Here is a 15,475-nt window from a genome sequence, read left to right as displayed (position 1 = left end):
ATTTGTTATTATGGATTGGTCTGTGTTTGAAAACACACACACACAAACACACACACGACCCTCTCTCATATCCCTTCGGGAATGGGTGACACTATATCTGGTGAAATCCTTTTGAGGGGTTTTAGAACTTGTATTTTGTTCTTTGTTTCTCTGAAATGAGTAAGGCTCATGCAAGAAATTATATATTCACTGTACTAGCAAGTTGCCCGTGTCTGCACAGGATTCTAAATGGGGTATAGATGGAAGTGGCAAAAATGCAAATGGCGCTTTTGTCATCGAGCTAGTAAGGTGGGAGCAACAATTTGTATTTATTGCCACATCTGATGCAATTTAAATGCTCTAACAGCAGCGAGGTGCTCCATTTGAAAAACAGTTTGTTCGATGTATGTCGGTTTTCGATTCCTCGGGTCCATAATAAAAATTTATATTGGTGTCAAAGCCAGTGTCCAATTGCAAAAATATAGGAGAATTACATGAAAGAAAAGGAAATTAGAGCTCAAAAGCCAAATTGAGGTGCATGGGAATCAAACCTGGGGTCACGTGAATCTTCATGGAAGCAAGTGATCAGACGGCAACATGGACAACACCATTAGTTCATTATTGCACAATCGATATGGGTAAGCAGTTCATTTCAGCTATTTTTGTTTCTATTTTGCTACTCTCAAAAAGAAATCCAATATTTCTTATTCAAGCCTATTTCACTTGATGGTTTCTATCTCGCTATTGGGTTTTCACACAAATTATCCCAATGTGTTTTGATTTCCTTGGCTCTGGGTTCCATTCTATCCCAAACGTAATTAATTTTAAAGCTAGCCACATAATATAAAGACTGATTCTGATCTGATCAGTGCTTGACTTTCTGATATACAGTACTGCATTCTTTCGATGTTGTACCTATAAATCATGGAGTTTTGTGAAAAGAGCTATAAAATAGTTTGATTATTTTGAGAAACATGGATTCTGGAATGACTGAGTTACACAACAGCAGCCTTTTATGTTTGGTTGATTTTTACTTAAAGTCCCTGAGTGGAAACTGTGTTATTCGTTATAAACTCTCTCCAAATCCAAAAACATTTCATCAAATAAAATGGCATGCTAGGATATAATCAACAAATTTGTGGTTATGTTTTTGAAGAACTGAGGACCTTGTAAAATTTATCCCTATTTGTCCTCAAGTACAGTTGCAACACAAAACTAATGACCTTCACCCCAGACTTCATTATTAAAAGAATGGGGGATTGAGTGTTTTTGTGTCTAACTTATAAAGCTGAGTGTTTTAGGGTCTAACAGCACATAAATTGTGATTCACACTACATCTTGCAGTAAATCTACTTTCCCTGGATATGCTATATAAAAAGCATGCTTTTTAACATGACAAGTTTGAACACCCATTGTAAACTGAAAATAAGTCTGAAATTTTATCAGAGATTTCAGACTGTCAGATATCAGCTAAAAACCAACAGATCATTAGAAATGGATGGAAACCATAACAGAAGGCAAACTCTGGCATCTACAAACGCAGGCTCACTCCACACTAACGCCACCAAGCCCGGTGAGAGTGTAAGCGTACCCAGCTCTGACCAACTTGGCTTACCCCACTGCTGCGAGTCAGTTGGCTTCAAAGAGAGTGAGAGGAGAGTAGAAGGTGCAGAAGAAAAGAGTGCGGAAAATAAAGAGAGTGAACGAGTCCTTGTACAGCCTTTAAACCTCATCCCAGGCAATGCACTGCCCTTTAAAATGCTTTTTGCTCATCCCCTGGCACATCCAATATTCCTTTTTCAAGCCTATTTCAATTAGGTGGCACATCACCGCCAATGTAACGACATCGTGCCGATGGGGTATTGCCAACGTCGCCACTGGAACCAATAATGCGATGCCTTGCAGTGCGCCAATGGCAGCATGCCCTCAGGTGCCCTTGTGATGGCCAGTGTCAATCCGGATGCCTTATACTCAGCAGGTGGGCCGCAAGTAGGGTTTATTGGCCCAAACTCTAACCAAAATATGCAAATTCACCTCCTCTCCTTACCTTGCCAAGGTGCCTTGCCTGGTTCACAGAGTGGACATGTTCGAATTGCACTTCCTTATCTTCCACGATGTCAACTATACCACCCCGCATGGCATACATAAGAGCAGGACAGCTTCACTCCAAAGAGTCCCTGGTTACAAAAAATGTTCTAACCTACGAGGACACACAGACCACTCTAACATAACATACTAGCTAACTTGTACCCCCTCCATTGTAACAATACTTCCATTATAGCTGAAAAGCACAAACTCAGGTATATAAACTTACATGTCATATCATTAATTGCTGGTCAATTTGGCGAGTTACTGATTTACTTGTTATCTTCCAAATCCAATTATTTTTTTACGTGGGTAGTTCATGGTTGACACAGATGTCCTTCATATTGTAGAACATGAAAGGATTTATGTTCCCTGCTAAAAGAAATAAAATTGTGCTGTATGCAATTGTCTACCCGAAGTAAGTTACAGAGGAAGGAACATCAATGCCGGTCAAAGCATTCAGAGTAAAACCAAGATGGCAGCCATCAAAGTCACATGTGCTGTGGAGAAGAGGCGTCTCAATAAGTTCATTGTGAAGCAGAATGCCAAAACAGCTGAAGTTCACTGCAGACTACAAAATTTGCTGATCAATGAATTTAATGTAGTTGTGTGCTTAAATGGTGCTAGGAGTTAAAGGAGTTCATCCCCCATACAGAACTAGCTTTGAATTGGTGAGCGTTCTTGAGCTTTTTCACAAAAAAAAAGCAACTGCTGTCACTCAAGCAAACATTAAATGTGCTGAACAGCTAATTTTGGAGAATTGCCAGATTATACATGAAATTGCAGAAGTGTTGGAGTGTGGAAGCAATTATTCCTTCTCAATTGAAATTCAATAAGGTGAGTGCAGTGTGGTAGCAAAAGAACATTTAATCTACCAGACTTCAAAGTAGCTGGATACTATAGCAGAGATCGGTTCGGAAGTGAAAAGTCATCGCCATACAGTAGAGACTTATCATCTTATGATTTTCCTCTCTTTGAGCCACTCAAATAAAATCTGCATGAAACGAAGTATACGAAGAACAAAAACATCAAAGCACATGTCCTCAAATAGCTATGCAACCATCCCATAAATTATTTGATGTAGATCACATCAAAGTGTATCACATTGATGGGGACAAGTGCGTATGTGAGTCAGGGGGATACCTTGAGGCAAATTGATTCATCAACTTGGCTGTTCCCAAAACCTTCTTTAAAAAAAAGTTCACATTAATCATAAACCATCCTCATAGGTTAATACTGTATCTTAATATAGTCTAGATAGGTATGATCATACCCTTAGTCTTTTGTTGGCTTCGTGGCTAGGGTAGCTGGCTTGGGATCTTAGTATTCTGAAGTTCAAGCCCCCTTGGCTGTTGAATTAACACCAGGTGGGGTTGACTCAGCCTGTTCATCCTTCTGAAGCCAGCAAAATGAGTACCGGTGTCCTGGTATAGGGGCACAGCATCAGCAGCACAGCTGTGCACCAAACAAAATGATAGCTACCTTGCAGCCGAAACAGCTACTTTCCTGTTTTTTAATACATCGTCTTTTGCATTCCTTGTCAACATGATTATAAATAGGGTAGCCGGCTTAAGGGCCCTTTTTAAGTATGCCTGTTTACCACGATTGGCCGTCAAGTCTGAGCAATCCTGCCACCTTGAAAAAGAACGAGACTTTTACTAATGTACGACCAATCCATGTTTTACTCGAAATGTTGAATAAAGCAACAAGTACAACTGTTTTATCTCGGAAGATTATACACACTGAATGACCAGAGTCCAGATAAGCTACCCTCTCAAAAAGTCTACTCGATATGCAGTCTCAGCACTTGTGGTCAGCATTCAAATATTGTCTTATACTGCTGTAATCCAGCAAGACCAATTGAAATTATATTAATTTAAGAATTTTCAATCATAATCTCAGCATGACGACTTTCGGCTTGCAGTTAGATGGAGCTGATTTCCCATAATACCTATTCCACACAACCCTTGGAAGGTGAAACATCTCTGAGGTGGAAATATTGAGGATATTTTAACTGTGGGTTGTGATACACTTGCAGGTATTGCAATTGCCGTTGGGCCTGCTCAGCAAAATAAATAGGATAGAGTCTCTTTAAGTAGCTGCCTGCATAATGTGGCAATGCAGTTACACTTTCCAATTATCAAGTAACCTGTTTAATTCAGCTCATTGGTGCTATGAGGCCATTATCTATAATTCCAGGTGTGTGTGTGTGTGTGTGTGTGTGTGTGTGTGTGTGTGTGTGTGTGTGTGTGTGTGTGTGTGTGTGTGTGTGTGTGTGTGTGTGTGTGTGTGTGTGTGTATTTGTGTGTGTGTGTGTGCGCTGTTTCTTGACAACCACTGGTCCGATCTAATTGAAACTTGCCAGGTATATTGCTGGGGACCTGATTATGTGCCTTTTCAAGGTTTGATATTAATCGGACAAATGGTTCCCAAGTTATGGCCATTTATTTACCAACCAATGAAAGGGCACGTGGCTGTGTAGTCCGGTGCACGGCCAGCCGACGATGACATCATGGGCCGTGCCGGTTACGATGGTGATCGGTGCATTAGTTACCGTGGTGTAGGAGTGGCAATGGTCGATGGCAGCGAATGTCATGGCAAGCAAAGACAGGGAGGTAAACTTGATTTCAATTTGGATTTTAATTAACTCTGTGTGTAAGTATCACAGCAGTTGTTACTTCAATGCAAGCGATAATTCAGGGAATGCATGTGAACATTCCGTACGGGTACGCACCACTTCGGATCGTGATGACAGTGTATTCTAATAATTTCTCGATTTCTTATGTGCATTTATAGATAAACACAATGCCCCAATCCAGTCGTCGTTTACGAGAGCGAAGGAACGGCCTGTGTGTTTGTTTGAAAGTTTTTTTTTTGGGGGGGGGGGAGGTTTGCACATATGGCCACGCACTTACGGGCACACGAGAGCGAAGGAATGGCCTCTGTGTTTGTTCTGGCTCACGGTTTGAAAGTTGTTTTTTTGGGGGGGGAGGGGTTGCACGTACGGCCACGCAAGTTCGGGCACGCGAGAGCGAAGGAACGGCCTGTGTTGTTGTTGTTGTTTCTGGCTTGCGGTTTGAAAGTTTTTTTTTTTGTTTGTTTTTTTGCACGTACGGCCACGCACATATGGGCACGTACTAGTATTTTGCAATTTCAATAATCTCTATGCTTATCTCATCAGTCTTAAGAGGAAATGAAAATGTATGTTTGTCCTTTTCAGCCCATCTCCATTTAGCGCACTTTAATACACTTGTTAATGCTCAAAAACAGTCATGTCATTGCATTTATTAACACTGTGTGATGTCATCGCACTTATTAACACTGTGTGATGTCATCACACAACATATTTATATCAGTGTGAAACATTCCAATCTTCCCATTGGGAGCTCGCCCTTGTTTGAGCAAATTCATTTTAATGCAAAACGTTCAGTTTGGGTGAACAAAAAAGTAGGACCACTGGACCTGCCACTTATCTGGGTCCAAACCTAATGTTGTCACACAAATTTGGTAGCATTCTGACTGGTGGGTATGGAGAAGAAGATTTTTGAAGAAATTTACTAAGTCCGCCATTTTGACGTACTTAAAGTCAGGTGACCCGAACGATCTTTCGAATCCCCGTTACCAGTCAGGAGCAGAACGTTACTGCCAAATTTCAGCCGAATCAGCCGAGCGGTTTGGCCAGGGAAGTTGAAATAGGTGACAGACGGAAGGATGGACGGTGCATGATAACAATACCTCAGCTGCAATTCCAATTCCAATTCCAAATAAGCTAACTGGCAGTGCCAAATTACTTAAAATGGCCGAGGTAAGATTGAAAATCTGGTGCATCATTAGTTGGGATTGGTTTTGTGAGAGTAGAAAAGGCAGTGGGGAAATGTCTGGGAGGGGGTTAAAAAAAAAATAAAGAATAACATTGGAAAGCTTTTATTGTGAACTAGCATGGGCTACCCGACACTGCCTGGGCTGGGTGAGCTTTTCCCGGCAGTGGTTTTGGGATATGTTGGACACTGAAAAGCTGTGGAATTATCGACCTCATGGTCGTTACCATTTGCCTGCGGGCCGGCGGCAGCACTGCTTGGCACCACATCCCAAAATACACTTTATAGCAACCTTTGTGGCCTCAAAACGAGTGCCAAGGCCAATGTATGGTAGCTTACAACCTTGCTCAGATTCTGAAGTCCCAACACCCAAAATTTGGGGTCTCCAGGAGCTATGGTTTGGCCATGAAAGAATAACATACAAACGCATAAACACACAAACACTTGAAAATATACATAAGATATATTTATCATTTCTGGACAGTTCACATGGTTTGTGGAATTATAATTTCACACTCATATTTACTGTATATACATGTGAGATTGGTAATTGGGAATATTTGGCAATGAAAAAAAGTTTTGTTTGACTTCTGTTTTGGAGGGATAATTGTAGTTTTTTTTCCAAAATGGTTTTCAACAGTGGACTCATGATTTATAGAAATTCTAACCCACGGAGCAACTGCCGACTCTATATCATTTTTTGCTTTGAATATGGAAACTTTTTTTAATTTTGGACACGAGCTTGCCTCAAGGACACTCGAGGGTCTGACAAGTCTGCGCCTCAACTGTTTTTGCTGAGAATAAGGGGTTGCCATATAATTATATTTCACTGTATGACTGCAGCATATGTAAATGTTAAGACGTTGAAGATTGAAGAGGATTTACAAAAACACTTAAGTGTATCCCACATAATATAGGAAGATGTGACACAGTTGATCATCATGAAAATGAAATGTCCCAACAATTTTGAATTTATTTCTGTAGAACAAAACAGTATGAACTTTTCAATCTCCATACAACATCAAATATGGAACCATTTCCATCTGTAGTAGGAAATTTATTCAGTATTTGCGTAAATCAGATGGATCCACTGTGGAAAATTTACATATTCTTTTTGATTATTTGTCTTGCTTGAAGTTCTTTGAATTTCTTACAAATTTCAATACGATCAAGATTTTATGCCCCAATTTTTGATCTTCATCATTTCTTTTTTGCACAGGTACCTAGCACCATGGCTGCATGGCTTCTGTGGCTCACTGCCATGGGGTGGAGTTGGGGGATTCACCTGATGGTCACTGAAGCTCGGTGTCCAAGGCGTTGCATCTGTCAGAACCTGTCTCCTTCCATGGCAACACTGTGTGCCAAGAAGGGTCTCCTGGCTGTTCCCTCGGCATTAGACAGACGTACTGTGGAGTTGCGCCTTGCTGACAACTACATCCACACACTCCGCCAAGATGATTTTGGAAACATGAGTAGTCTTGTGGACCTGACACTGTCAAGAAACACACTTGAAGAAGTTGCTCCTGGTGCATTTGCGGACTTGCACGTACTTCGGTCACTCTACCTCGATGGAAACCGCCTCACCGAGCTTGCCTCAAGGACACTTGAGGGTCTGGCAAGTCTGCGCCTTTTTACAGCTTCTTACAACCAGTTACAACATGTTGCACCTGATGCATTTAACGATTTTCTATCATCGATTGAGGACCTCGACTTGTCATACAACAACCTCGACCAGGTTCCTTGGGAGGCAGTCAGCAAAATGGGGAATCTACATGTACTCAGCCTGGACCACAACTTGCTGGCATTGGTTAAGCCTGGAGCATTTGCATATTTGCACAAGCTGACTCGTCTGGACCTGACATCAAACAGGCTGCGTACCCTTGCACCAGACCCAGCCTTTTCTCGCCCACAAAGCCACAATGGTGACCTCCCCCCTTTCAGTTTGGCTGGAAATCCTCTGCACTGCAACTGTGAGCTCCTTTGGCTCAGACGCCTGAAGCGGCCTGACCTTTTAGAAACATGTGCATCACCAACTACACTTTCGAGTCGCTCATTCTGGGTTATTCCTGAAGTGGACTTTGTGTGCAAGCTACCCCTCATTACACACCACACTCACCATCTCCCTGTGCTGGAAGGCCAGAGAGCACGTTTGCGTTGCCGTGCCGTTGGGGACCCTGAGCCGAGTGTACATTGGCTTGCACCAGATGGACGGCTTGTTAACAACTCAACACGGATGATAGCCTACAAGAATGGAACACTCGAGATAAAGCAAGCTGCCGTACATGACGATGGAGTTTTCACATGCATTGCATCCAACCCAGCGGGAGAGGCCCTTACATCAGTGAAGTTAAGTCTAATCCATCTGCCTCGCCTGTCAAATGGGACAGGACATGCCCTTGACCATGACCCAGGCTCCTCAGACATTGCAATCCCAAGTCGTCCAGCTGCTGGTCTTCCCCCTGGAAACAGAAGTGAGGTTTGGAGTCCATCAGGTCGTCGTGCTGCCGTATCAGTGGTTGAGGTGGGAACACGCACGGCCCTTGTGAAATGGATGGCATGGCACGGTATGCGAGGTCTACGTATGTACCAAGTGCAGTACAATGGTACTGTTGAAAGTGCTCTGGTGTATAGGTAAGTTTTTAAAAACCAACCAAGTGGTTTATTTTTCTTGCATCAGAAAGACGTTTTTGCACTGTAAACAATTCTGCTTAAAACAGATAAAATGGTTTCAACGTTGACTGAATTTATGATGTAAGAGCCATCACTATTTTAACTGAAGTGTGGAAGAAAATATTATGAAGTTTCATTCCAATGCTAAAAATAATCAAGCTTAGGTTTTTCAAGTAAGTTTTACACTTTGGAGACTGTCTTTACATTTGCCTTTGCGAGTCTCTTGTAAAAAGTATACGATTAGATATTTTCATCCACATGGGATAGATTTTACCAATCTGTTCTTTGCAATAAAGGTATGACGTACAGGATACACCACTTGTAATTGAGGTACACGGCAGGTGTAATACTCTGATACATTGTTTCCTGCACCTGATTTTCATGTAAATTTATTATTTGATTTTGAGCCCTGAATTTTGAATCATCTCTCCATTCTGATCTTGCTGTAATCGTACCTACAATGTTCGATAGCTTTTAAGTGAAGTTTATAGCATTTAAGTTGTGGTTTAATTCCAGAGCCATTTTAATGGGAGAGAAATCTCAACAACATTCCATTTAAATCATTTTCAGTCAAGTTTTGACAAAGATATAGTTGAAAAGAAATCGGGTACAGATCCAACTTTGAAGGGCACTCAGTAGAGCGCATACCTCTGCCGTACCTCCGCCTGATCGAGTAGAACATATCGGCCCCATCTTTCAGTGGTGAAGAATCCGTTGAAAAAAATTTTAAATCTCTTATCTGGATCTGGATTCGGATATTCACCACCATACTTTCCAATACTTAAATGCCATTTTCTTGAAAATTGCACCTAAAAATCCCACAAAAACAGTTACAGTATTTATTGTAAAGAACATGCACCTTTACAACAGTAAAGACTAATTATTTTATTGTAAGGCAACTGATTTTCTCAGAAATAAGGCATATTTTTTTTTAATCTCTCCTTCATCTATACATTGAGCAAGCCAATAAAATTAAGTTCATGAAGTTATGATCTGAGCCACTTAAAAAAATGTACTAACCAGTCATGCAGCGTCCATGCAGAGATGGTGTCGTCACCACTGTCACTGCAGGTGGACGGAGGTTATGTTTTCATCCCTGTCTGTTTGGCTGTGTAAGGTGAAGAAATTGCATCTCTTCAAATTGCACAAATACAAAAAGTTTAGTTACTAGTGATCTAGCATCCATGCAGGGATGGTGTAGTTTATTTGTGCAATGATACTCTTACACGTAGCATTATAATAAAGACCAATAAGTGAGGCACAACAATTTTAGTTACCCCCATCACCAAAGGTGGATGGAGGTTATGTATTCACCCTTGTCTGTTTGTTATTTGCGATAATCGAAGATTTTTTCAAAGTACAGTAATGATTCTTGGATGGTCGCATGCATTATTCTGTGCAGTATGTTTGGTTGCTTGTCAATTGCCTTCAGATCATAAGTTTAAACTTGCGACTTAGATCGTCGCAAAAGGTCACAAAATGGTAGAGTTTGTCATAAACAAGAAGCCTATTGATTTTGATGTCAAAAGGTCAACATAGGCCAAAGGTCAACAACTTAGGTGGAATTGCTAAATTCCTCAATTTTCATCCGATTGAGTTGAAATTTGAAGAGGATTTGCACATCAGGTCACTGAATTCAACCACCAATTATTTTTATGGTCAAATTTGATTGTGGGATTTCGCAAGTATCGAGCGTACTCTGCACAACGTCTTTCTTGTTTGACCGTGAGCAGGATATCTCAAAAAGTTGTTGATGGAGTCGCAGGAAATTTGGTGGAGAGGTTGGGTGTGTGACATGAAGAATTGATTCGATTTTGGTGAAGATCCGAATCCGGACACTGGAATTTTGAATTTGAATTAAAGTCATCCTTCACCAATGAGAGATGGGGCCAAAACAATATATTGCATGATATCTCAAAAAGTTGTGGACAGACTTGGACGAAATATGGTGGACAGGTAGGGTGTGTGACAAGGATTAATTGATTCGGTTTTGGTGAAGATTTGGATTTGAGAATTTTTAGAGTGATTCTTCACCATTGAGAGATGGAGTTTAAAACGATATATGACACGATATTTCAAAAAGTTGTTGATGGATAATGACAAAACTTTGTGGATGAGTTGGAAAGGTGACAGGAACAACCTGATGAGATTTTGGTTTAGGTCTGAATGCAGATCTGGCCTATCAGTAGGATACAAAACGTAAACTGTTCAATCTGGTTGAAGTATACACTCTACCGAATGCTGTTGTGGTTGGATAGTTTTTTTTTTGTGGAAGCATTCTGGTGGACATCGTAAACTGAAAACAATGGGAGCAAATAGCATATAATTTATACCAGAATTAATGAAGAGGTTCAATTATTCAAAAAAAGAAAACAGGAAATCGCACCTGCGTCCGGAGGAAGCGGATCAGTTGGCATTATTAATAGGAAATAGGTAAAGCCCAGAAATGAACGAAACCCATTAGCATTACCCTTTTTATGACCCTTTAGAATTACCTTTTCGAACCATCTGGAATTACATTTTAGAACCATTTAGAATTGAACACGGTGAGTTGTACAGGTTTTTCTTCTTCATTATTGACGGACTGATGGCTAACACTCGGACAGATGGAAGGAAGGACATACCCAAGTATTGAAGTGGCTTCACCACTTAAAAATGGAGCGAGTTGCAAGATAGTATTCAGAAGCAGTATTTTGCATTTGGTTTTGTACAAGTTGGAGAGCTGAAATTAGCTGCATTGTCATACTCATTGGTACCGAGGTCATTATTACATCAAAGAAGCACAAGTTCTGATTGAGAGGTTATGGAATCATAACCTGCATTTTGAAAGCAAACTAGAATTGGGAAAGAAAGCCAGGCAGGTGGCAGATCACAAGTTACACTCAAGTGTTTTGTAAGTTATATATGTTGAGTTTGAAAATCTGGTTAAAGGCATTATGTTTCCAGTCATCACTTTTTAAGCTGATGAGCAATCATAATATAATTAAAGTGAAACACGTGTAGATTTATTGGTGCAATTTGCCATATGCTGACTGCGTGTGACGTGTGAATTTCCGAAGCAAACGGTTATGGATGGGGGGGGGGTTGGGAGATTACATCCATACAGGATATAATCTCTCCTTTCCGACTCAGATAAATTTTGGCATTTATAAAAATTATGAGTCTGTTGAATCTTAAACTGCATATTAGAGATGAAGTAGAATTGGTAATATAGCCAGTTAGAAACCATTCTCCTAAGTCTGTTTTATTACCGGAATAATGTTCATTTGCATTTGCTGCGGTGTTTTTTTTATTATTATTTGGCTGAGCAGTTTGACCTTGGGCAATGCTGTAAATGTAATAATTGGCTGCATAGATTTTTGATTTTGCCAGAAAAAGTGGATCGGCCAACGTAGCAATTTCACAAAAGCTCGGGGAGGGAGCTAATGCACCTATTTCTCAAAAAGATAAAGTCCCATAAGCCCCAATGGTGAACTGATGCCTGGTTACAATGCCAAATGTACAAAAATGAGAAAGTATATTGTATCAGTTCACAAATAAATCGATGGAATTGATGTCATTACTGAAAGTATTCTGCTGACATAAAGATTAAGCATGTTGCATGTCAAAGATTCTCAAATGATCAAAGTTATCATTTTCAATCAACATCGGAATGTGCTATTGAGTCCTGACAAAACTCTCACCGTGTCTCTCCGAAAAGACCGGAGGGTGAACCGTCCCATCTACATCTTTAAAAATTATCTTGAAGAAGTTTTATCACTCGAACATTTGTGCCCCACTATCACCCATGATCTTTCTTCGGCAAACCACATATCTAAGTTGGCCTCAAAAGCCAGCCGCCAACTGGGCATCCTCCATCATGCAAAGTCTTTCCTTGGTACATCTGAACTTTTACCAACCGACAAGGACATCATCCGCAGCTTGATAGAGTACTGCTGTCCCGTCTGAGCCAGTGACGCTGCCTCATACCTTGCTGAACTTAATGCCGTGAAAACTAAGGCCTTTAAAACCATTGGTCTCTCCACGGGTATTGGTGTATGGTCAGGATAATGTGCTTAAAGTACAGAGACTGTTCAGATAACCAACATACCTCTGAGTGAGCAGTCACAAATGGACAATTCCATACAGGATGGAATATTCCATAATTTAACTGGATGAAATTACACTAGAAATGCAGCTCAACTTTGTAAAGGACTTTGCTCACTGTGATATATCGACTGACACAATCATAAATCACCAAAAAGTCATGAATTGCATGCGTAAACGCCCCTTCTGGTGAAACTCACAGAATCGAGACGATACTCACATCCACTCATTCGTTCCTCTTTTCACCCAACTTCCTCAGTCTCATCAACCTCATTATTCCTTTCAGGGCTTCAAGATGGCTGTTCACCACCATCTCAAGTCATCGCCGATCCACAACCATGATCTTTTTTGCCCCATGAAACTTCCCCAATCCAGCCTCTTTCTTGTTTTCCAGTTCTTCCTTCCACTTCTGTGATTGAGAGTTTACACCTGTATCCATCACGCTCATCCCCGTGTGTCCTGCCCTTGCTCTCATTCTTCCGCACGTCCCTTTTCCCTCCAAGTCTCCCTCTATTTTGTCGCCTCAGCCCTGCTGTTGGCTCTCTGTTGCTCTCCTTAGTCTTGGTCCATTCTGTATTTTAGTTTCTCCACGAGCCTGGACTTTACAAATTTATATATAAATTAGAAGGGCACTTGGTAGAGCACATACCTCCGCTATGCAATGTCTGATCCAGGAGAACATCTCGGGGCCCAATACATTTTTTAAATTCTAGTAGCCGGATCCGGATCTTCACCAACAATCTTTTGAGATATCCTGTACACAAACAGACAGACAGGGGTGAAAACATAACCTCCTTCCACCTTCGATGGCGGAAGTAATAAACAACCTCCAACACATGTACTTTTCGTGGTGAATAAATCATCATCATCATCATCATCATCATCATCATCATCATCATCATCATCATCATCATCATCATCATCATCATCATCATCATCATGGTGTTGGCTTAACGGTGAAGGTGGCTGACTTAATATCCTATGGTCTTGAGTTCAATCCCTTGTTTTTTACCGTTGAATTAACACCAGGTAGGTTTGACTCAGCCTGCCATCCTTCTGAGGTCAGTAAGATGAGTACCAGCGTGCAGGTAACCATCAAAATGTATTTTAATAAATAAAGAAATCATCATCATCATGATGCTTGATAGCTCCATTGGTGTTTGATTACCCAAGGTGAGCAATACATATTGAATTGAAAGACACTTATGTAGTAATGTGTTCACGTATACCTTCCCAAATCTGGTTAACCAATAGTTCTTGTCTCAGCAAGAGATATCCCAAATGAGCATTAAAAATATAGAACAAAAGCATACATTCATGCTAACCACTTCACATACGAATTCTCAAGCTAAAAGATTACCTGTGCACCCACCGTGAATTAAAACAGCAGCGCTCCATCACTCAATTTTCATGTTGTACTCTTAAATCAACACACTCCCGGCTTCATGGGGTTCTCTGATCCTTCTTCAAACTATCAAAGATCCCACAGTGCAAGCAAAGGCTGCCGGAGGAAGAAGAATCCTAACAAACAGGCAGGCAAACTCAGTTTGACTGAAGGCCTGGAGCAAGATTCCTCCGAGGTGCCGAATTTGTTATCACTGCCCTGAACACGAGTAAATTATTCATTTCTCAACACTGTTCTCGTTCCGTTGGTTGGAAGAGCTCAAAACTGGAAGGTTCAATGAGGAATGTCTTGAGTTGTGTTCACATGGTGGTGCTTCAAGAAAGGAAAAGCGTAAAGTGCATTGAACAACTTATCGATTTATTCAAAACATTCGATTGGATAAACCAACAATGGACGACGTGGAAATTATAATTTTAGGACAATATAAAAATGATAATTTTTGGCTGAGGAAGGAAGTACAGGTTCACAGACCGGTGTCTGTGTGTTTGTTTGTCACGCACTCTTCCTACAATTCTGGGTCAATTACATCCAGACTTGCTACATAGGATCAGCGTGACCCCAATTAGTGTATCGGGATGTTTTTAGCAGCTGCTGATGTTCATGGATGGGGGGTGGAGGGGGGACGGAAATTCTCTAGTCAATGGGTATCTTGTCGCACCGCTCCTGTTGGGAAATGGTATTACAAGTCCCCACCCTTTACAGTACAGTATTCCTAACATAACGCCCCCCCCCCCCTGGCCACTCGAGTAAAATACAAACTGGGTCTTATGTACCAACATTTTTTGAATGGCCTACAATAAACATTTCGTTATTTAAGGGCCACTTACCTCCAAAACAGGTTTTCATTTGGTAATATTATTGAAATATCAAGAAAGGGTGCAGAATGCTTCCAAGGGCTTTTTTTTTTAGTATTGCAAGAGCAGTAAAAGGGAGTGTGGTCAGCAGAAATAACACAGTAATGTGAACTCATGTTTTGCTGAGCTAATTTCACGGACCAAAAGTGCAATTAATGATGTTTGAGTGTAAAAAAAATAAAATAAAATAAAATAAAACATGGCAATCACATGCATGGTTGCATTGGCAATCAAGGCAGTTTCCCGACTAAATATCTTATCTCGGTATCTCTTGTACAGATCTAAAATCAAAATGGTGACTAAAACACAACAGGCAAAATGTTTGATTTGTAAAGCCTTATCACGCTCATGTAAGTTTATCATCAATAATAATTTTTGTAAGTCAACATTGAATAAAACAACACTGTTAGTTGTCATGTTTTAATATAAACATCGTCCTTTATTTACAAAACACGGTCACTAATTGTTTCTGTACGTTAACACTTGTCCTTCCAAGGGGATTTCTGTTCTTGCTACTCTTGGAACCAATATTCCTCACTTGTTTTGGCACAAGGGCCTGATGACGTCCACATTCATCG

General features: G+C 40.7%; 1 protein-coding gene across 4 annotated transcripts in view; it reads left to right on the top strand.

Annotated features, from left to right (window-relative positions):
• The window catches only part of LOC147032137 (leucine-rich repeat and fibronectin type III domain-containing protein 1-like), a 337,112-nt gene that overhangs the window by 169,907 nt on the left and 151,730 nt on the right, over positions 1-15,475 (top strand). For all 4 annotated transcript variants that reach the window (XM_085869481.1, XM_085869482.1, XM_085869484.1 and 1 more), the window contains one exon: positions 7,102-8,513. In XM_085869481.1, the coding sequence (XP_085725607.1) occupies positions 7,102-8,513 (1,412 nt within the window). The remainder of the gene's footprint in view (positions 1-7,101; positions 8,514-15,475) is intronic.

This window comes from Eptatretus burgeri, chromosome 2 (assembly GCF_056783735.1).
Source record: "Eptatretus burgeri isolate ZD-2024b chromosome 2, Ebu_testis_v1, whole genome shotgun sequence".
Taxonomy (NCBI): domain Eukaryota; kingdom Metazoa; phylum Chordata; class Myxini; order Myxiniformes; family Myxinidae; genus Eptatretus; species Eptatretus burgeri.
The sequence above is the reverse complement of the archived record's forward strand: the minus strand, read 5'-3'. Positions and strand labels throughout refer to the sequence as shown.